A 24986-nucleotide genomic window follows, 5' to 3' on the forward strand; every position below is an offset into this window, starting at 1 on the left:
GCTGGGACTGGGGATGGTGTGCCCCAGAACCGGTTTGGCCGGATTATGCAAGGGGAAGCCTTGTGCTCCCCAGGCAGTGTCTGGTTTCTTTCAAACCTCCCTGCTACAATCCACTATCTCCTGTCTGGAGTGGTGTAACACCTCCCTGCGACAGGAAAGCCTTTGTCCAGGCCTCCTCTGCTGAGTTTCGGTCAGCAGCAGGAGATCAGACTCGTGTCTGTGGCAGAAGCATCCATTTTGTGGATCTGAGGCTCTTTTAAAAATCAACCGCGTTTCAGTAAAGTAACATGTCTTCTCCCTCTAGAAGGGTGGAATGCTATCCCCGTCGACAGGACTGTCGAGGGGATAGTATTCCAAATCGTATGACACCTTACACAACATGTTTTGATAAATCCAAACCAAAGTTGCTATATAACCGCGAGGATTATAATGCACTTAATAGTATATGGTATGGCATTATCCCGGATCAGCTTAGGGAGTTGTTCCCGACAGCTGCAGACAGGGTCAGCTCATGCTAGAGCACCATCTCACATTAAACCACGCACTCTGCCTCCAGGATTGATAAGGCCTTCCATAGGAGTGGCTCACAGGTTTATATGTGTCCAGATATAGGTTTAGATATAGGTATACTATATCTAAGCAAGGGGTGATTACACCAACTTGCCCCAGCTGAGTGATCAGCCTGTTGTGTCAATTTAAGAACCAGCCAGGGGTGGCAAAAGCTATGCTGCAGCCCCTGGTAGGCCTTGGTGGCACCTATGCCCTGAGCACCTATAGTGCATGGTACAGGGGCTGACAAGGAGTCCATTTCCAATTGGGTTATGTACCTATAGTACATGTATGTGAATTTAGAGAGAGAACAGCAGGCTGGGGGTCTGATGAGCAGGCCCACAGCCTCAGTAAGTCGAAAACCAGTGAAGCAAAAAGCAAAAATTGGGGTGACCATAGGATAGCAGACCCTACTCTCCTACAGGGCAGAACCCCTATCCCCCTCGTCCGCATCTGAGGTCTGACAGGGGGATGTCAGAGAGCAAACACGCTTTTTACACTTCTTTTTATGTCGTCGCTTACCGGAATCCAAGGGTGAAGACTTGGAACCCTAGGAGCGATGACTGTGGCCCAGCGAGCAGTCCCTGGAACCGGAGCAGCGTCGGGACGAGTGCTGGGCTTCCAGCAGTTTCCTGCGCCGCTCCCTCAAGGCCAACGGGGCCATAGCCCGACAGTCTGGGGAGTCGTGGTCGCTCGCTAGGCAGTAGAGGCAAACATCATGGGGGTCCGCCACCGACATATTGCGACGGCAGGCCCCACAGGTCTTAAAACCAGTCTCAAAAGAGTAGTCAAAAAGTGACTAAGGTATGTGCTCTATCCAAGTCTGCGCTTGCTGGCGCAGAAAAAGAAAGAACTGACGTCAGCGCGCATGGGTGGCACCTAAGTGGTCTCTGTGATGTCATCTCGGCACCTATGACGCCAGCAAAGGACGCAGAGCCACAGGACGTCACCTACTGACGCGAAGGGGTACTGCTAGCAAAACTTTCCGGATCTACTCTGATGCCTGGGGATATTCTAAGGTAAGGAATCTATCACTAACGTGTCTCTTTCAGATTATCCATGTTAGTGTGACAAATCTGCATCAGAAGCCAACCAACAGCATTAAAATAAACATATTTGCACCCTTAATGGGACCCAAACCCATGCATTCTCACCCCCTCAATAACTGGGACAGGACCAAAGTAACAAAAGTAATTTAAAAGCTAAACTCATAGGGATAACATTACCCCTGACAATTGTGCAATTTTGACAAATGACCCTATAAATATAAACCTATTTGGTTTTATATCGAGACCCAACCGCATGCTCAATACTTGTGGAACACAAAGAATTTTGCCATGCCACTGAGCATTACCTCTATGCTTTATAAAGTCCTGTCCTATCCAGAACTGACTTTTTAAAAACAGAGGAAAAGGTCCATCTCCTGTGGAGAAAACATAACATTAAAGAGAAGTTGAGGACAAAAATAGCCACTATTGGCATAGAAGCAGTCTTCTCTCAGGGAAAATAATTAGAAATGATACTGATACCTCTAGGATATCCCAAATGTATATATTGACATAAGAGTAAAATAAATAAACGCCTATGTATGCACAAAAGAAAATTCATACGTATAGATATAAAAATAAAACCAAATAATCAGTAGACAATGCTGACATAACAGTATAGGAGTATAGTGGGATCTTACCACTCTGGAGATCAACAGCCACCAAGCCTGTCAGGGTAATGCAAGTTGCCTGAGACACCACCATTAAGTAACAGTAGTAGAAAGTTGAATAAGATATTTTATGAAAAAGAAAAATCTCGATAACCTAACGAAAACCAAGGTTAGCACATAACCTTACTGTGTGAAAAGAGACCCGTCTACAGATGATCTAGAAAAAGTCCCCCATACTGAAATTGGAAATTTTAAAGGATTCAATAGTAAAAGAATTTGGCCGATCTATAAAATAAACATCAATTTGAATATGTTATCTAGGGACCACACTTCGAAAAGTGCGAACCCAACTACAAGCAACTAGAGTCAGGTAAATGAAGAAAAGAGTTGTCCCCTAGAAGAGCAACGATCCTGTAAGATAGTAATAAAAGACGTCTAGAAAAAGTAGAAGCTATGAGGCAAACACCTATTCCCCTCAAGAACCAACATACATGAACACATTCATAGAGATGGAAGGGTACATTATTAGAGGGAGCTGTACTACAGAAAAGAAGAAAATCTTTAGTAATAATGCTAAGCATTATAGCAACCCCAAAAGAGCCAAGAATATTAAGTACCCTTCACAATAGAAGGAATAGAATTGACCAAAAGACAACGTCTCCCTAGAGTCCTTTAATAGCATGACATAATCCCAGAAAAACCAAACAATCATGCTCAAGGAACACATACACATCGACATGTCAACTCCAAGGGGTAGAAGAACCAATCAAACATCAATGGCTATAAAATAGAACCTGAAGAGCACAACACGTAGGGGCTTATTTACAAGCCCCTTGCGCCTCTTTTGCGTCATATTTAACATGGGGAAAGTCACTCAAAAGTGGTGCAAGGGGTTTCTAAATAAGCCTCGTAGTTTCTTAAGGCTCTCAGGATGATAAGCTCTTGGTTAACAATGTTCTGACACTAACAAAAGAAAAGAACTGTTGCCAACAATCATAAGTAACAACACCTTTCACCTAAAAGTGCAGCAAGTACCGGGGGAAAAGCAGAAGCCACATAAACCAATAATGTAGGGTACCAGCTGCTTTCTGTGAAAATGCTAGAAGTAATCTTGGGATATACACCCTCAGTGCTGTACATACCATCAACGTCACATCAGTCTATTGACAGACGCCCATAAAAGAAGAAAAAGGTCACACTAATGCCATATAAAAGTACAAGAGACAGTTCATCATATTAACCAAGATTAATAAGAGGCTCATTGATCTTAAACACTCTTATCAAACGGTACAACCCACATACTGAGACAATCATGGAGGTACAAATATCACAAGTACCTAATAAGGGGCACCAACTTCACAGATGTATGATTTGTATGTTAGAGAAATAACACAACACTGAGGGTAGAACTCTGTCTCCCCAAATGAGGGTCTAGTAGTACACAAGCTGAGAAATTCCAACTAAGCACATATATAATTAGAAATGCTCACCACAGATACTCCACATAGAGCATGAACATACCATGAAGGTATCAACTCTTGAGCTTGAGCTCTTTTTCTGGGTAAAGCAAAATGCAAGACATGTATATCAGGTTTCAATTAAACCAACACAAATGAACAGCTTAAAAACTGTCATCAAGAGAGCTGAAAGGGGATGAAGGAGACCGTTACAGCTTCTGCACCAAACAGTGAATAATAATCAAGAAAGCAGCATATCATAGAAAATACTTTAAAGATTATATCTTCACTGAAAAGAATTTTGCAGCCCATAATTTTCCTATAACCTTAAAGGAGCAAAACTATCTAAGAAACTATCGAGAAATGTGTACAAAATCAACTGAGCAACCACATTGCCAATTTCAAGCTGCTGGACGACCGCCAATACAGATTCAGACCGGGCCACAGTACGGAATCAGCAATCCTACACATAGTGGATGATGCGCTGCAGGCCCTAGACCACAATCAAACATGCCTACTTCTTGACCTGTCATCTGCCTTTGGCACCGTAAACCATGAAAAATTGCTAGCCAGGCTCCAAGACAGGATGGGACTGTCTGGAATTGTTCTGAAATTGTTTGAATCATTCCTCGAGAACAGAACTCAAAGATTCTTAGTCAACCAGTCGCTTTCCCCATCATGCCCAAATTCAATTGGAGTCCCTCATGGTTCAACACTATCCCCAATCACTATTCAACCTATATGTCGAACCCCTCACAGAAATTCTACGAGACGCATGCATATCTTATCACATGCACGCTGATGACACTCAGATTTACACGATAACATAACTGGACGACATAAAGAAAATGAATGAGGCCTTAAAAATGTCATTACATTGGCTAACCAGTAATCATCTGAAACTAAATGCACAAAAAACAGAATTCCTATTAATATCACCACCGAAGAAACCCACAGAAGTGAAAGAGTGTACCAAAAAGATCACAACACTGAACTGCACCCCTACACTAGTTGAATTCGCAAAATCACTGGGAATCACGCTTGATAAGAACCTAGACATGAAAGCTCACATCAAATAAATGACAAAAAGTGCCCGGTTTCACCTGAACTATATTAGAAAAATTAAACCACTCATCACTACAGCGGACCTCAAACTAGCAGTCCAGTCCTTAGTTATTTCAAGGATTGAATAGGGATTTAAGACTCTAGCAGGTCTGTCAAAAATTTCCACAGCTCCACTAAAAGCATGTCTAAATGCGGCAGCAGGACTCATTACTGGATCCGGAAAACATGACCATATCTCCCCTCACCTGAAAGCATTAAACTGGTTACCTTAGGAAGCCAGAATTCAATTCAAACTGGCATATACTACACACAAAGCCCTCCACTACAAAACTCCAAGGTACCTAGCTCAGAAAATAGAGCTTTCAGGGGGAAACAGACCAGCTAGGAGTGCCAGAGAACTGCTGCTAAAACCACCCATCTTTCGGAAGAAGAAAACCTATGACAGAGCGTTCTCCGGAGCAGCCCCCAGAATCTGGAATTTACTCCCTCCAAACATTAGAAAAATTCCAAACATAGCAACATTCAAGAGGGAAGCGAAGAGCTTTCTGATGAGCAAGTTCCTTCCATAAGACTAGACTGCTCTTTCGATTTTTAATCCCAAACGTCGATCATGAACCGGTCTACAATCAAATAAAGTTTTAACTGATTGGTCGATTGGCACATTACCAACAGATACTCCGGAATTATTGTTTTTACCTGATTCGATCGACATTTGTGACAGATTTTTTTATTTAAATTAGTTATGACATTTGTGACAGATTGTTTTTATTTTATTTTATCTGTTCTGAATTGTAACACATTTTAGTTTTAACTGCAATATTGATATGTATGTGTATTTTTCTGTGGAGCTGTACTGACAATTGTATACATTTGAAACTTAGATTGTCAGAAACCGCAAAAGTCATCACATTGCATAAAATACGGATTGTTCAAAATTGGACTAGGAATAAGAGGCATCCATCTGATCAATGGATTTGTGACTTGTTACAGGGTCTGGGGTAAGAAAGGACCACGGTGAAAGAAAAAGCAGCCAATATCTCACCATAACATATAGCCAAACTTTTTGAAGTCATAAACAGACAACACCAGTGTTGAAAGCATTGAGCATAGTGAGAATGAGGGGCAGTACACAGAGAGCATGGGTTGTAAGTATAATAAGAAAGAGATTGACACACTGAAGGCGTAAGCACTGAATGCTTGAAATAGGAAGGCGGAGATCATTGACTTATGACTCTTTGGTAACATGGTATGCCGACTTATAACTATGCATGGCATTCAGGCATAGGCATTCGCTTAGATCGATGGGGACATATACCTTTTATGTGGTCAATTTTATAAAGTGCTACTTTGGTATAACCATAATTTATAAGAAATTACTACTGTCCAATTGACACACACACAAAATATAAGAGGGTGCAATGATGTGGTTGTGGAAAAGATTGAAACTCTCACAGGAGTTTCATCTGTTTGTGCCAAATGACAGTGTGTCAGTGACTGAGGCATAGCAAAGGACACGCAATTCACATGAGGGTATACACACAAAAAGATGCTTTCAGTTTCAGTTAAAAGGTTGGTTGTGCCTGCTGTCTCGTAAAAAAAAATGTTGCATCTTTTCAAAATGTTTGCCTTAAACTTTGACCAGATGAGAAAGGCATGTCACCTCGTTCTTTACTGCCCAGAGTCCAGGAATAACAGTAAACTTTAAAGTGGTAGGGGCATATCAACAATGATTAGAGATAAACATCGCTAAGTGCGTTTAGCGATGTTTATCCTATCGCTGGATTTCATCGGCGTGATAGCGCTGTATCAACAACGCTTTTCACAACGGCGATAGGAAATCCAGCGATAGAGGGGAAATCACAGTTTTGCAGGGAACATCACTTGTTTTCCAGCGATGTTCCCTTCAAAACGGCGATAACCTTGCTGATACGACTCTGTGGCCGTATCAGCATAATCCACCCCCTTTGTTAAGCATAGGTAAATCAGGATTTTAGCAGACATTAGTTTTTGGCAAAAACCTCAGTTTTCGCCAAAATCTAACGTGTGCTAAAATCCTGTGGGCTGCCTTGTAAATATCGCGATGTGCACATTAGCGATATTTTACAAGGTAGACCATCAGGGGTATGCTTTTTTGGCTTTTAAAGCAAAAAAAGCGGAGATAAAGCCCTTGTGAATATGCCCCTTGGTTCGCAATTTTTGTTAATCCTGATGCAAGATCATCGCTAAAATGAAAATACTAATTAAACAACACTCTTATAGACATGTAAAGACTTCGAAATCTGGTGTTTCACGCGGCTGATACATGACATTCACTTCCAGGTGTATGGAACAGTTGCAGAACAACATGCCGCCACCGTGCAATGTTATGTTTTCCGGGCATCTCCGATTATAAATATCACAAGATATGTTTCATATTTCTGAAAGTTACCTTCTTTGCTTTCAAAGTTTTTCTCCACAAAGTGGAGAAGATGCCATCGGTCCAGTCGTTGGTGGCCACGTCCAGCGTGCCAAACATCTGAGAGGCTGTGATGGCCTTGGGGTTCATCCGCATCTCCCTGTGTGGTGCTCCACAGTCCGTCATCGCTTTCATCAGGATGTTAATGCACTTTGTTTTCCCTGCGCCACTGGGGCCGAGGGTCATCATACCTTAAAAACAACGTACACGTTAATTAGAACTGGATTTCAAAGTAAAAGAGTTTGGCGATTGGAAAATCTTAAATTTTCATTTGCTACAAATGATCATGGTAGACCTGTTATTATTGAATTAAAAAAAAGACAGTTTCAGGCTCTCTCAGATCGGGATCTTAAGGGCCCTTCTGCATACGAGATGGGTAAGAATCGCATTCACTGAATGCACTTTCTGGCTACTTGTCTTTTTGTGTAGATTTAATCTGTGCGGCAAAATGTACTAACCCATCTAAAAAAAAAAAAATAATCTAAAATGCACATAGATTTTGTACTTTTTGCAAGGACCAAAGCTAAACAGCTTCCCCTCACAACAAAAACAGTTCACCGAAAATGCTCAAAACGTAAAAGTTGCATTTCCCTGGGTTTTCCCTGGTTTTTTAGCATCTGTCTCCATGTCACAATGACATTACACTACTAGTCCTTGACTTTCACTTGACACAGTAGCGTATTTTGGGATATACAGTCTTGTTTTTGTTTAGATGAGATCCTTTGAATATAACACCTCAAAACCCGGGTATTATAAAACGTGGTGACTTGGATTAGCATTGCAAGGCTAGTTTAGCATAGAAGCAAACACAAGAAGATGATGGACAGCGCGCTGAAACTTTTCAGACACTCATCATCATTCACAGATATGGGTTGAATCCATCATCGTTCTTTAGCTCACTTTGCCACCCCAGGTCAGACCTAGCCATATGCAAACCAGTCTTGACCCTGCGCCTCATGGGAACAGTCCAGCCCGAACTGCCAAGCAGGTCTTCCCTGACCCGGTAACAGGCATCCTGGGACCGGTTTTGGGGTAACACCCCTCATCAGCCAGGCTAGCTTGAATCCAGTGGCAAAGTGAGCAAGGGACCCACGTCTGGACCTACCCTGCCAACTTAGGGCAAACTGATCAAACACAAGAAGATGATGGACGAAGCACTGAAACTTTTCAGACACTCACCCCAGTCACAGATCTGGTTTGTATCCATCATCGTTCTTTAGCTCACTTCGCCAGCCCAGTCCAGACCCTGCCATATTCAAATCAGTCTTGACCCTGCTCGCCAGATCTGTGACTGGGGGTGAGTGTCTGAAAGATTTCAGCGCTCCGTCCATCATCTCCTTGTGTTTGCTTAGTTTAGCATGGAAGCCTGTGTGCTACATGATAACGTTGGATGTTCATGGCCAAAGACTTTCCCTTATACATAAAGGATATACTGCCTAAATGTAATGTGTCAAGTGAAAGGTGAAGGGGTTGGTTGTATGTGTTATCCCCATACCGTATTTCAACAATAAAAGGAAACTTGTTATATGTACTCAAATATTTGTTAAGCTTGTTGAATAGCAGTGGGGTTGTTGAGTGTCCCTGGCGAGACTCGAACCTGGTTCTCCAGCTTTGAGGTCAACCGCTATAGCTGTTAGGCCATACCCTCCCCGTTAGTCTAAGGTTACTGCCTGCTGAGCTAGCGGAGGCTTTGCAAGCTGAAGCATAATGATTTACCCAACTCTAATTAAAGTATGCAATGATCGGTTTGGCAGACAAGGTACTCTGCCATGTTTGTGTCAGAGCATCAGGGCCATCCCCCGGTCCGCCGCACACGTGGGGGCTGCCGTTTTTGTTACAGTGCCGTTTTTACAGCATAGCTGCAAAAACAGCCCTGTAACAAAATTGGACGAAAACCGGCCCTGGCAAAGAGCTCGGCGGCACCCCCAACCCCCGCGAACACTTTGCCAGGGCTGATTGTGGTTCCCAGTCCTGCCCCACAGAGCACCCTATCCACCAAACTCTAAATAAACCCCATACTCTTTTTGGGCTACAACGAAACTGGGGCACACTGAGCCTCAATACAGATTTAGTTTTAAAATGTATGAAGGTTTTAGTCCTATCCCTCTCCAACCATAGTGTTATACGTATGTACCTGTGCATGGCTGGTCAGTATGGAGGCGAATGGTTTTAAAATCCCAGAAAAGAGGTACATTCAAACCATCGTGATTAGTAAAGAGATTCTCATGACAATGCAGATATATTATATTCTACTTAAATTTTAGGTTAAATCTTTCAACTGGTACCTGGGACAAAAAAAAGAGATGTCAGTTTACATAGAGAATCGTGTTTGAGCTGCTTGACATAAGTAAATAATCAAGTTAAAGTCACAGGTTAGTGTATGTGATAACCACACTTCCCATAGCCTTTCATTATGCAGACAAAAGATCTCAGTGGTTATGTGCTATTTTTAAACTAATGCAAGTGAGTCAGAACACACAGTGAACTAAAAGCAATTTGATAAAAATGCATCAGTTTAATTTTAAACATGATTGAGACCATGGAATTTCTGAAACTTGTTATTACTAAACTTCAAAATATTTAGGCAATACTGGACATCAACTGCATACTGGACCAAAAGTGGCACTCCCCTTTTGAACTTTCCTTATGCGCGCATGAGTTGAAAATGTAAGTGCTTCTTTTCAGCTTCTAGCACAAAGCTACAGTCATTTAGGGCATTTCTGCTCAGCAGTTACATGTCAGATGTATTGTGTAATTGTTGATCTTTTTCTGTTACATTGTTGATTCTCTTGTAAAGCGCTCTGATACCTTCAGGTCTAGCCAGTGCCATATAAAACTCTTTAAATAAATAAAAATAAATAAATAAATAAAAGCTCTCTCTAAAGAATGCAAATGCATCTCCTTAAAAGGCTGCAATCCCATCCTCACTTTACAGTACTATTCCAGTGACATCTATCGGTCATTGACATTAACATCTAAAGCTGACAAAATTGAGAACTTCATATATGGCAATACCACTGACATAATCCATAGACCGAATCTGTCCTAAACGTAACTTGGTATGATCTAAAAAACATTATTGACCAAAATGATGTAGCTGCATTACTAATGCTTGATCTTTCAGCACGTTTTTACATAGTCCACCATGGCATATTTCATCTTCGAATGTAAGAAGTTGGCATAGCTGACATTACTCTCAAGTGGATTTCCTTCTAATTAAACAACAAATCTCACACCTTTCTCTTTAAATCCTTACTATGTCTGACTCACTGCTATACACTGTTCAGCGGAAGAGGAGGAGCGAGGAGCGAGTGCGATAAGGAGCATGGCAGAGGCTCCGAAAGCCGGTGCAGTCAAAGCCAAATTCGAAGCCTGAAACAGAGTGAATGGCAGCGGGCAGAGGGCTCTCGGCAACCCTGTGGCAGCGCAGGTTTTTTTTTACCCGCACTTTCAGGCGGAAGATCTCTCTCAGCACCGACAGCAGGACCAGCACTTACAAACGAGGTGAGGCTGCTTCCGAGGGACGAGACAAGGCGAAAGACGCAAACGCGGCTGCCGATAGAGGTGGCCGCGAAGTAAGAACCTGGGGGGTTGACCTTGGCAGGTCCGACAAGGTCTGATTTTGCATGTGGCCCCCCTAGTGCTCCGCTCACGACCAGCTGTTTCCGTGGGCTCCACCCATAGCCCCCTCTCTGCTCTTTCTGTCAGCTGCTGGGTGGGCTACAGGTCACGAACTGCCCCCCCACAGGTCAAGCAATTTTAAAGAGCTGCATAAACACAAACTGGGTGGTAGGAAAAATCGTGCTTCTGAGACCCTGCATTTCACCATTTAGTGCTTTGCCAGATCTGAAGGAGGAAGTCAGAAGGTGGGGCGCAGATGTGCCCTAGCGAGGTTTAGCAGGGGAAGGAGGGGGTCACCCTTTCCTCGCTGCTCGCCGTCCTCCCACCTGCCCCCCTACCTCCGTTGATGGCTGCTGGTTGCCACTGACATCTAATCTTGACATAGAGCGTAAGCTGAAACCGGAAAGGCGAGGAACGTGGGATGTGGTGCCGGTGCGTGGCTAGAGGGGGTAAGCGGGAGCCGCAACGGCCTCCTTCAGAGTAGAATTACAGAGCGCCACCCGCCAACAAAAAATCCAAAACAAAACACAGCGAGGAAGTGTCTTTAAGCCCAACTTTGAAACAAAGAGAAATAAAGACCGACAAAGCGACAAAGGACAGTAAAGACTAATAAAGTACAGGAGAAAAAAACCAAGTAAGAAAGTGAAGGAAAAGCCCTTTTCTCATAACGATGCGAACAAGGAGCTGCACCCAAACTACAAAGCACTCATCGCCCCCACAAGACCGCCAAACGACAGAAGACTAAGCTGCTGTACCCTCAAGTGGGAAGCCGTGGGTGTCAGATATCCCCGCGCCCGCGACTTGTTGGAGCAGTTGGGGCTCGCCTTGAGGAGTCAATAGAAGCGCGAAAGGGGGAAAAAATGCAAACAAACCTCCCTTTACAGCCAATCAAAGGGAAAAATAGTGGTGCCAGCGATATCAGGGACCATTTCTCTCGGATCAATCAATTGAATAAAAGTGCCCCTCATTTCACACTTAACAAGAATACAAGTCCTCATAACCAATTAGCAACAGTTTCAACCTCTCCTCATTTGGCCTCCCTTTACCCCGAAATAACCGTTCGTGGTAAGGACCCAGCCACTGCATCTCTTGCTCGCCCAAAATTACCCTCACTTCCCTTAAACCAGCAATTTCCACAATCTAGACCAGACGAATTGCTAAAATTATGTTTCCTTTGGTTCTGCCAGCCTCTTCTGCCACGTCGAATCCTCACTGAGCCACTCATGAACCTGAGCCCGAGTCAGAAGCCACGACCCCTCAAAGGAATAAAGTCAAAATTCCTTCACAAAATGCAGTACGTAAATCATCAGAAGCTATAATATGGATCTCGTCGACCCATTCTCCAACTCAAGCTCTTCAGCTTCCGACCTCACAAAGGTCGTCACTCACTGAAGAAAAATTAAAACCATCCAACGGGCCATCGGAAGACCATATTCAAAAACTCAGTTTTGATCTCCCCTTGCTAAAATCTACTTCGTTCCCAGCTGTTGAAAAGCACCTCCGCCATTCTGGGAATAATGATCTAAGCCAGCACGAGACCAGAGTTTGTGCTCTTAATGCCCCACAGCAAATACTAACAGCTGTAATGTTGGAACCAAAGTTCGTAGCCTCCATCAAGATGCAAATAAAAATTCTCAAAAGAATCAAACACTAAGCAAATCAGATATCAATGCACTTTCAGCCCACTTCTACTTCTCTGAAAAAACCTACTCCCCAATAGAACTTAGGCAAGGGGACCCGCATGAGATTCCAGCAATGCTCAAGGTCGAGGCTCTTCTCTCAGTCACCAATCAAGCCCTGAACTCAATGGCCAATGCTGCTTATATGGACGCAGACAAACTGGAAGTTCAGATTAACATCCTACATTCAGAAGCAGACTCAATAATGGGAATAGACTCAAAGCTCGAGCAATTAAACTCTCTGATACGTAGAGTTCAAAACAATGTGGAACAAAATCAAATCCCAAACTTGAATCCAAGCTTGGATCCAAACGAAAATACAAACCTAAACTTAAATCAAAAGCATAATGGCTGCAATTGCGATCCGTTATTAAAAAAATTGGAATCACTTCCGGAAATAATGTCCACTTTAATCGAAGACTAGAGGAAAGAGGCCCAGACCAGGCCTCAGAAAACACCTATTTCCCCACACCCTCAAATTCAGAACAAGTCTACTATAACAAAAGCATGCTCATACAGTGCCGAGCGTTCAAGTTGTAATAAGAGTGGTACGAGAACGAATCAACAATCTCACGATGTTAAGTCAAGTAGCCAACGAGAACAGCCCCCCATCGCCGCTCAAGAGCACGTACAGGCACACAGAGAAGTGTTGATTACTCTGACAATGTATCTATTCTAAATCCACTACCACCAAACGCCCAAGAAAAAATTACTTTACTTAACACTGAAACAGTGTTAGCCAATTCATTGAGTCTTGCTAGGCCCCCAAACACAACCATACAAACCTCGATGGAAGGAAACCCCTTGCCCAGGAAGAACAAGAAGAAATTAAAGAAATTAAATAAAGCCAAAAAAAGGGCAATGCACTACCACAGTGGCTAGTAACAAATAGGAGTGAACCAACAACTAACTCAATTCCGTCATTTGTAAAACCTGTACATCAAGATGAAGAAATTACGGAAAAATCAGATGTGACTTTAACTAAGGCCAACAATGACCATAATAACCCGCCAGACCAAGTGCAGAATTTAATGAATTCAATGATAAAAAAAGAAACTGCAAAGAGCAATAAAAATAAAAAATCTCACAGTAATTCCACCAAGATCAATGAAAATTCTATCAAACCGCTCAACAAAAGTTCTCCGCTCACCCAAGGTTTAAAAAAACCTACCGATCAGGACCCAAAGCATAAAGCAACAAATTACCATGACGTAATTCACTTGCCTAAAATAGAGGAGGAAGCAACAAATACTGAAATACTCACAGAAGTGCCATCAACACGTGCTAAAATGAGGGACGAGTATGAAGAAAAACTAACAGACAAACCACGGACTCCCATGGAAAGATCAGAACACATGACGCAGTCCCCTCAATAATTAGGGAGGGGAAGCGACCTCTTCACAGACGTTTTCCTCTCGAGTCTTAAATCAAACAATCAAGACAACTTAGAGTATCCAGTTAACGAAAAGTCACTCACCGAGTCATTAGTGTCATGCCCCAAATAGCAACCTCTGAATAAATCAAAATCCAACTTTCAAGAGTTACCTTCCCTGCCTCAACAACACAAAAAAGTACTACTGTATCCAGAATACGTATCTCAAGGAAAATGGGATATTTTAAATAGAGGAAACATTTTAAAGTTATGCTTGCAGCTCTCCGGACTAGAAAATGTCAAATCAACTGTTATCGAAAGTGTGGCTTTCCTTGACCCTGAACAGGGCCAGAAAAACAAATCGACTGTGGTAACCTTCTACAATAAAGACCAGGCCTCAATCCTAATGAATAACAAAAAAAAACGGAGCGACTGGGGCGTTCGGTTCAGTTTCCTTACCAACGCTAAATACCCAGATTTCCTAAAAGAAAACATACGCATCTCCCCAACGGTCTGTAACAACAAACTAGTACTAAAACAGGACAAGAATATCCAGCAGCCCTCATCAACATCATCTGGCCCTCGACCAGGAACAAAAACAGTGCCCTAGATAGAGAACCCACTCCAAATAATAGCACCAAAAGCGGGTGGACCACGCAAATGTGTACTCATGCCTCACAAATCTCGAGATTGGTCTTGGATTTCTCAGGCCTTAGGGTAAAACACAGAAAATATTGAACGAAGAAAAAACCAACTACGATGCAACACACTACCTTAATATTTGCTCTTGGAATATTCGAGGGTTAACAAAAGAGAAAACTGAACGGCTAACCATGGGCCTCCAGAAGACCCAGGACATATTTGCTCTTCAAGAAACTTGGGCCCTGGAAAACACTATCTGGGAGGATTTCACTGTTATTGAATCTCATGCTATTCCATCTGTTGTAGGTGGCCACGCCTCCGGAGGTGTGCTGATCGCCGTGAAGAATACTCTGGTCGCAAAGCTATCACCGCTCTTTAAAGGCCAGGGCGATAATATTTTCATCAGCATCGAGATTCAGTGTTACAAAAAGGAAAAATTAAGACAACAAAAAATTATCCTCGGCTGTGTCTACTTGCATCCCTCTAAAATAAGATGAGAGGCTACACTGAGAAAAATGCTTCCTGACATAAACAACCTTGATGCTCATTTTCCAAATGATATATGGCTGATAATGGGCGACTTCAACACCAATCTAATGGAGGCCGGCTCCACCCTAATTTTTCAACCTTCTTCAGTCAACGAAATGTGGGCTATTCCTGAGATAAAATCTCAGTTCCAACGGAAGGACGGCAAAGGGATAAAATTGGCAACACACTTAAACCAACTAGGCCTTCGCATTCTCAATGGAAGAATCGCTTCAGATCATCCAGCGGCATATACTCATGTACCTTCCTCCCGAATTGCCACTCTGGACTACATATGGATATCAGTTACTCACTTCCAGTTGATACAATAGTTTTTGGTAACTCCATCATTAGAAAGTGATCACGCAATTCTAACATGCAAAATTGATCTTTGGCATTCCCATTGCCCGAAAATTCCCTTGATTGGAAACTAATCCAACCTAGAGATCATAAGAAAATTGAGATGGTCTGAGGACAACCGGGAAATAATAAAAGCGAAGGTGGACGATCTTTTGACCAAATGGGAACCGGATTGTAGTAGTCATTTGACAGCATCTTCATGGGAAATCATTGTGGCCGATTTTAGAGAATAACTAGCCCCAAAGCCAACAAAAAGTCTCGACAAAGGCCTCCCGGTTTCATCTACCCTCTCAGAGCAAAAGCAACTCATAATTAACACCAAATGTAAATTAAATAAGCTGCAGCTAAATCATACTAATAATGAAAGTGCATACAAATCTCTGAGGGTGTAATATCAGCTACTCGAAAAGAATCTAGGAAGGCAAGGTTTATCCTTAAGAGATTGGAGGAAGAACACCACTGGGCAGCTGCCCACGAGATCATAAAATCTAAGGACCAAAGAAAATTCTGGAGTTGGATAAACAAGGCTACAAAAATCGCTAAACCACCCAGTGCAACAAACATCTCTCCTGCCGACCGGGAGGCTTACATCAAAGTACTTTATACAGAACCGAATGGCACTAACAGCAATAGCCTTCCCATCCCTAATCACACTAATTCCCACAATGATAGGATGCCAATTGCTAAGATAACCACAAATCAAGTAGCGCTTATAATAAAGAAAATGCGTTCAGGGGTTGCCCCAGGACCAAACGATATCCCCACCCAAGTATATAAAGCCTCCGCCGAGAAATGGGCCTTGATGCTGGCTCCTCTTTTTGAGACAGCAATACTGGGTGGATCTATCCCGGTATCCTGGTGAGGATCGTTACTCGTTCCCGTCCACAAAAAAGGCTCACTCTCCAACCCCGACAATTATCGGATGATAGCCCTCCTTGGTGTAGATGGGAAGGCATATGCAAGTGTCCTTCTATCAGAATTAACAACTTGGGTGGAAATCTGCAATCTAATTCCCTTTACACAAACCGGCTTCCAAAAGGGCTGCCATATTGAAGATAATTTGATCTGCTTAGGCCCATATGATCGAGACCACACTACCCACGAAAGGTAAATCACTATACTTGGGCTTTATTGACTTTCGGAAGGCTTTCGATAGCGTGATTCGCCCCAAACTCTGGGAAAAATTGGCAAAATGGGGCATCCCTCAGCCTTTACTGAAAGCTCTTATAGCTCTACACAAAGATATCTGGGTGAAAATAAGAGTCACCTCGAAATGGTCATCAACTAATAAAATCTATACCAACAGAGGCCTAAAGCAAGGATGCATCCTTGCACCCTTACTCTTCAAATTGTATCTTGCAGACCTCCCTGAATGGCTAGCCCGCTGTCGAACCTTCCCCCCGAGAATTGAACTAACAAAAATCCAAACTTTGCAATATGCTGACGACACTATTTTACTCGATCAAACCCAGGTGGGACTTCAAAGACTATTCGACTCCCTCTTCTTGTATTGCAATACCAACACACTGGGGATCAACACTACTAAAACCAAAGTGATGACAGTTTCTTCCTCGAAAACAAGAAAGAGCACTTGGTTCATTGAGGGAAAGGCATTGGAATTAGTCACCGCATATAAATACCTGGGTGTCTGGATAGACCGCAAAGGGAGATCGGCCGCGCACATAACCGCAATGCAGGGTGTGGCTCGTAGTTTGGAGGGGGTTTTCATAAGAACAAAGAGAGCCCTCCATTCCCTGGATTTTGCCCCATTAATAAGACTGATAGGCACAAAATTCCTGCCGACAATAGCCTTCGGTGCCACAACCTATAAAGACAAAATGTCCATCTGGCTAGATAGAGCTCAGTCAGCATGTTTTCGCAGAGTGTTCCAACTACCAAACTCGACTTTACACGCCCAAATCCGAAAGGAATTTTCCCTGTCTTCCCAACACTGGATTATGAGTGCAAGATTTATTGCTTATAGTCTAAAAACAAAAAAAGCTTGTCCTCACACACTAAGGAGCTGTATATGGTCATTGTTTAGCAATCCAGATATATCTTGGAATAAATACTTGACCTTTTGCTTGGAAACACTAAAGGTTCAGGATATATGGTCAATTTCGTTGCCCATAGAGGCAAAATCCAAACTTCTGACTAAACAAGCAAAAATACTTTCATTTTGAACACGATGCACAATCAGTGTTAAAGCTCTTTCGCAGTAGTTGGGCTTCTAAACTCTACGCCCCAAAAACACTACAGCTCTATCTTTCATCGCCTATGAAACCCCATGTAAAACACCAACTAATGAGATTACGTTTTGGCTTAATCCCACTGATGGCATATAAATTTGGTCAAAGATATAAGAAATCTACCTCCACACAATGCCGCTTCTGCAAACAAGAGGAAGAAAACCGAATTCATATCTTGTGCATTTGTAGTTGTTTATTAGTCCAACAAACTTTTTGGCTTCGTCCGATTTGGCTTTCTCTTAACATCAGGACATGCCAAGAAGCACTAGAAGTATGCATGAGGGGCGATTCATTTCAGATGGCTACTCGCTTTGTAAAAATTATGTCTGAAATTAACCTTTTGTTACCACTAGATGAACAAGAATGAACTCTAATTTCCAAAACTAATTTTCCCTTTCTTATGTGCTTACTGTTTTTATTAGAACTTGATTAGTGCTTTTTAATTTTTAACCAGTGCCTTTACGAATTGCAATGATTTTAATTAATTATACAAATAAAACTCTTACTTACTTACTTACTTACTATGTAAAACCGGCGTTCCACAAGGATCAACTTTCTATACACATCTTTTATTTCCTCGAAAGGTACAAGCAACAACATCACTCATACTCTCCAAACTTGACTACACTAACTGACTATGCACAGCATTCCACTCTCAACTATCCAAAGGCTACATACAATCCAAAATTCAGCAGCAAGACTGCGTCTGCATGTAAATGTATGAATCTACATCTTTCCAGTCCCGAAGGCTTTAAACGTGCTCCACACTGCAAGAATAACGATTTCAAACTACTCTGCTTCACACACAGAGCTATTAACAGCAAATGAACAAAATTCATTCAAGCAAACATCACAAAATATTTCCAAACCAGGAAGTTATGTTTCACACTGGCACTATACATTATATTTCCAGCTTCTAGGAAGTAAACCATTGGCAGCACTGATTTCGTTATTCAAGTTGCAAAACTATACACGTCCCTATCTGCAAAACTCAGAGCCACTGAAAATCACTTAAAGTTCAGAAGGGTGGTTAAGATCTGGTTATTCCTAGTGTGATCCATCACAGAATCCACACATTCTCATTTTCTGAATACAGATAGATACCCTCCAGCACCCACTGAGATCAAGGAAGTGGTAAATCAGCAGAATGCCCGTACAAACAACCACTAATATCATGGAGATCCACTTCACCGAAGAAACATGCCACCCATGCACAAACATATAGCAGAACAATTAAAGCAAACCCCAGGCATTGTCCTCACCTTAAAATCACAGCAGACAAACCTAACAACCTGCTAGATGAACATACCACATAACGTATTACCCCATATTTGGAAAAAATGTACACAGTCAAACAATTTCAACCTAAGACACAATAATCAATTATTCCTGCCCACATGTACTCAACTTTGACCCTTTCTTTTCTACTCTTTACAGTTCCCCAGATAGTATCCTATCTCAATATTTCCAAAAAACACCCGGATTGAAAATTAACTTGATTTATAGCTAGGGATAATTCTCTCTCCTACCTTCTATTTGGATGATACTCTCCTTACATCCAGCCTCTGCCTGCCTTAGTACCTCTGAATACACCCTATATTGGATCTGTTGCCCATGTCTCATGAAAACATAGTATGTCTCTGGCCTGCCAAATTAATGTCCACTCAATTAAAGCCTGCCTAGTAGAAATACCCGCAACATTCCAAGGAGCTATTAGTACCAAGCACTCTTGGTATCCCGACCCACCCACAGCGGCCAGAGCTCCTCCATCACATGTTCTCTCATAGTGGCTGATTACATTATCAGTCTCACCCTCCTTAGATATTTTCGCATGGCTCGCAGGCGCCAGTGCTGCTGGGGTGGTTGCCATCTCATTAGTACTATTCAAAATACCAGTTACGCCCCCCTTAAGTAGACAATCACAGGACTCAAGGTCAACCAAAGGCGTAAATAGATTTGATGACTCAAACTACATATCCAATCTATGGGGGCTAGTGGAGACTTGTGTCACAGGTTTGGGCGGGCATGATGAAACGTCTAAGGCTCTTGGGTTGAGTGGGTACAATTGCGGATTTAGTCTATAAAATGCTGCTAGTTGGGAGACAGTGATCTGTGATCTAAGGGGGGGGAGCATTTGTACAAGCACATAACAGATGTCATACCACATACAGGTTATTAAAATGAACACCACACAGTCACGATTTACCACTTTGACAGAAGGACCCATCCATCCTACCCTCCTTTCTATAATGATATGCGTGTCCAGTCTATTGCCCCAGGGACCAAATCCTTTGTCGTGAGTACTAAGCCAGTGAAGGGCTTTAGCCATTAGCTGGTCTGTTGATTCCCTCTGGCCCCTTGTCAGTGGGGGTACGTCGACCAAGACCAGAACATACAGCAAGCTGCCTGGGGAAGACCTAGGGTTTGAGACTGCTATTCCAGCCTGGGAAGGGCCTTAACTATGTGAAGTCTCCACCACCTGTCTCTTCCTTAAACCTATTGTTTGTGGGTTTGCCTGAGCTCCATGGGCAGATATACTATTGCTCCCCTGGGTGCTACTATTTACACAAGTCTGCAACGTTATAGGAGGTGTGGGAGGGATGTAATAGGGAATGTTTGATAGCATCTGGGGGTTTAGAAGGTATGTATGATTTCCTTACTTTAGGTCCTTGTTCTTCCTATCTGGGTTCACCAAGGACCCTGGTACTTGACCTGATACAGGCCCATTGATGAGGAGATCCGGTTTCTCCTCGATATGCCCCAATCTACTTTTCAGTGGCTCAAACAGTTTAAGGACTACCTTCTCCATTTTCCTAAAGTTGTCCCAGCAAACCCCCCCCCCCCCCGAGTTTTTTCCCGGGTGTGACGATGTCGCAACCGTGGGGTCTAAGACAGGTTTTTTTGCTATAGGCGCCCTCCAAGTCTTCAGTTTCTGCTCCCTCCAGGCCTCTTCCTTTTAACTACCAGCTCAACTATAGAGTTGTTAGCTACGGGGAAGTCCATATAGGCCAGTAAAGCAAGCACAGGCACAGAGTTTTTGGGAGTGGCATGTGGCTCAACAGCCTCGGGCACTGCCGGCTGAATGAGTAAAGGAAGTGGCTCCATAAGCTCAATTTCCTATGATAAAACATTTGCGGCTCCAACCAGTAAGGAGTCTAGGGTATGCACTAAATATTGCATCATAGTACTCACCTTTTGATGCATGATCTAATTAGACTTGTGTTGGCAATTATAGTTCCAACTCCATAGAGTGCAGAGAGCAACTATGTTCATTTAGTTCAATTAATTTTCTCTTTCACTATATGGTCCCAAAAAAAAAACAATACACATCGAATTATTAATGTCCTCACACTCTATGGAGTTGGAACTAAAATTGCCAACATGAGTCTAATTAGATCGTGCATCAAAAGGTGTGTCCTACGATAAAATATGTATAAGTGGTTGCATTTAGCAGATACAGAGTAGTGAAGATTCTGACTTACTTTTATTCTTTCAGGCTTTATGCAATACGCCTTAAGTTATGTCTGAATTTACCACGGATCCTCCTTCAATACACTTTGATAATATTTTTTTTAAAGTAAGTACTTTGCATTATTAATTAATATATACTATCTCAAATACTTCAATTATTATATCTTATTTGAGGTTTTGCCTTATTTTAAGAACCCTTTGCACGCCATGATTAATACGCAGCTGTGATAAGGTGTAATAAGTGGAGGATTTTATTATGATTCAGCACTACTAGATAGATTGTATCATCTTGATCGACATCAAATCTGCCCTACAAAAGCCTTCTTTGGGTTCCACCTATATATTTATTTTAGAGTATTCTCCTAGAAGGTAGTCCAGGTTTAACCAGTATACCTTTCTAAAACGGGAGAATTGGACCAATGATTAATAGATTTCTAGTTGTTTGAATAAGATAAAATATTTAGATGTGTTCTCTAAATGTAAAGAGATTATAAGTATGCAAATGCATTAGGAGTCAAATACAGAACAATCTTTTAATTGTATTAATAATTGTAATTTGCTTTTTTAATACATTGGAAAAAAGAGTTATTAACCATAGAATGTTGTTAATATAGGAAGTCCTTTAAGAATGAGCCACTGCAAATACAAAGATATTAGAAAATAGATCATTTTTCTGTTTTATAGTGATCATAATGGAACAAATCAATAATTGTCATGAAGAAGGTGATGATAATTTGACGGTTTCACCAAAACTCTGCATCTACAGATAAACTTAATTTGAGCACATTATACCCGAAGGAACTTTTATTCTTATTGATTTTTCCATTTTCTGGATCTTTTAAATGATCATGAGATTTTTGTGAATTCATCTACTACAGGGCAGGACTGGGAACAGAAACCGGCCCTGGCAAACTGCTCAACTCCCCCCCCCCCCCTTTTCGGGGAGAGGGGGAGTGCAGCCGAGCAGTTTGCGAGGCCGGTTTCGGCCGATTTTGTTACAGGGGCCTGATATTGCCGACCCCCGGTAACAAAACCTGCCCTCACCCTAGCGGACTACCAGGGAAACGCCGGTGCCCGCTTTGGCCAGTCCGGTCCTGATCAACTGTGTTTTTATGATTGTGGATAATATTTTATATATGAAGTAGTTAAGTGTAAATATATGCACCCATTGTTTTTAATATTTGTAAAAATTGAATAATAAAACATTTCTAAAGAAATAATGTTTAAAGTTGATCACTGATCTAAATGTATTTGCTCTTTTCTATTCTTTTCTTTTCTTCTTTTTTTCAGCTCAAGGACTACTTTAGTCTTAAGGCTAACAGTGAGCATGTCTACTGCAAGTTGATTTGTTTTGGTAATGTTTTATATATTTTGATGGTCTATTGAGTTCCACTTCTTCCGATTTTTCTAAGGTTTATACAGGGAGTTAACCCTCCTTATAGTTACATAGTTTCATTAATGTGATTTTTACCTAACTGCGCAGATGTAACCCCTTGCATTTATGTTTTGGCTAAATACCCTTTTTTTTTTATAAAAAAAAGGACAAACAAGCACTGGCGAATCCAATAGGTCTGGCCTTCGCTGCCAGCCATTTATTGGCTTTTCCAATGCTTGTTTTATCCAGACTTTGTCAACTTAATTGCTGGGGGAGCTGTGGCACACTCACCAATATAGCAAAATCAGTGGCTAAAACATAAATGCTTTTCAATTTAAAAAATGCACATTGTCATTGAGACCTGTCAATAAAGGGGAACTAATTTGTGCTCAGATGTACTCCTTGTGAAAGGGAGGAATGCTGTCACTCAACACTCAAATTAATTAATGGCTGAAATGAGCTGACCAATTGCCCCACGTGATATGCTTTAGTGGTTGGAAGAACATTGAAAAGGCACAACAGCTCACTAACGGTTGCAGATGACTAGATGAAAGACCCTGAAAGTATACTATGTATATATAATTTTATTAAAATCAAAAGGGCTTAGTTAACACCAGTCCTAGAATTGTCAAGCCATGAACCATATATGCTGATGTGCAGAGTCTAATATGGTGTTTATTTCCAATGTTGAGGGAGGAAAATGGCAGTATAACACACTTGAGACTTCCCCTCTTGTGTGTTCAGCCCACCCTCCACACTTAACAATGTCAATAAACAGAATATTAAACAAAATTTACACACATATTTTTATCTGCCAATTCATCTCAACCCAGTTCAATGACATAAAAAAATACAAGCGCAAAAGCCTTGATCCCTTTAAGGTAATAGCTGCACATAAACCTCCCTCCGGTCATCACAGAACTTTACACTACTCGAGTGGTGTACTTACCATGTCTAACTCGTTGGGTTTCGTACAGCTGGATGAGTTTGAGAATCCAGGGTGGGTGATTGATAAGTCCTGCTTCATCAGTCTGCTTTTCAATGGCGGACTCCAGATCAGGGTACCCAGCTTTATCAAGGGTGATCCCCGGGAACAAGTCATTGATCAGGCTCATGAACAATGGCTCGTCTTCGTCCACCTGCATTGTCAAAGAAGAAGAATAAAAGAAGGCGGGTTAAAACCCTTCAATTATATGGGTAAAAATGGACACTCCCATTAGGGAATTACTGCTAATTGTATTGACAAGTGGAATTATGTAAAGTGACAAGGTAATGACTCACATCAATGTAAAACTGTAGTACTTTTCAGAAATAAAGTACATCTTCACCTTAAAGTTGTTGTACCAAGAAAGTCAATATGTGTGCAAAATGTAACGTGATATGCCACTTTTTCAGGTACACGAGCACATACTCCAAATCGCATTTTAACTTCCAGTAGCTATGTTATACTAACCAATGTCCAGTTATTAGTCTGTGGCTAGCATCTGCATAAGTCTTATGTTATCAACCTAAAGAAGAATACATCATACAAACACTCTGTTGCAAATAAATTGGTGAGAGTGTGGTGGTGAGGAGAGGCCAAATTATATGAAGAACTCATTTTACAGAATGAGTTCTTCTTAGACTCTCCCTTGATTTATACTGAATGAAATGAACACCAAACATTATCTAGATTGGCAGACATGTGAACAAATTGATTGAGGAAAGATGACTGAAGCAATGACACAGATATTGTGCCCCCATCTTACATAATATTTAAAGACTATGTGAACTTTAATCAAATAAAGGATCCATGGATAATTGAGATACTAGGCCTCTGCAGAGCACTATGACAGATACATCTCAAACATAGGAAGTCTGATACTGGCAGAAATTCCTACCCTAACAAGTTTGAAAAATAAGCAAAATGTCAACCACTGGGCAATCACAGCTATAAGAGTCTTAAGATTTCAGACCTTTGGACCACATGCAGCATTGTAGGGTGCATCTTTTATCTACTCTGAGACCAATGCAATTTCAAAACACTCCTCACGCCACGCTTGTGGAATTTCACGCAGACAGATATTAAACATAGCCTTGGTTGCAACAGACATCTAGAACAATCTAAGGCTATAACTGGGGATGAGACTGGAGAAGAATTGTATATTTCTCTATGAAATGTATAATTGAATAATGATTATGCTCATTTTAAAATGTTAAAATGTTGACTATTGAAATGTTTGTTTATAATTGGATTTTATTGTATTTTTTATAGTAGGCTTTTATGGACATTATGTATGATCCGGATAAAGCTTGATTTGATTGTGTGTAGAAGACACATTATAGTAAGTATTCATTTAAATTGTTTATTTATATGCCTAATGCTGCGCCAAGAAGAAAAACAGTACACTGGACCATTGACTTCATGTCAGTAAGACCAGTGGATGGAAATTAATTTTAGTGGTCATGGGCAAAGTTTGGGTCAGGCAGTACCCAGTAATTGTGACATGCTCAAGAGGACTCCTTTTTG

At 41.6% G+C, this 24986-nt stretch overlaps 1 protein-coding gene across 1 annotated transcript in view; it reads right to left on the reverse strand.

The window, feature by feature from the left end:
- Positions 1-24986, reverse strand: part of LOC147722959 (dynein axonemal heavy chain 5-like) — a 1378573-nt gene that overhangs the window by 845900 nt on the left and 507687 nt on the right. Inside the window, exons 46-47 of the mRNA XM_086965349.1 lie at positions 23427-23616; positions 7157-7374 (exon numbers count right to left, since the gene is read on the reverse strand). Coding sequence (XP_086821475.1) covers positions 7157-7374; positions 23427-23616 — 408 coding nt within the window. The remainder of the gene's footprint in view (positions 1-7156; positions 7375-23426; positions 23617-24986) is intronic.

The sequence above is a fragment of the Lissotriton vulgaris genome, chromosome 4_1, assembly GCF_964263255.1.
Source record: "Lissotriton vulgaris chromosome 4_1, aLisVul1.2, whole genome shotgun sequence".
In the NCBI taxonomy this organism is placed as follows: Eukaryota; Metazoa; Chordata; class Amphibia; order Caudata; family Salamandridae; genus Lissotriton; species Lissotriton vulgaris.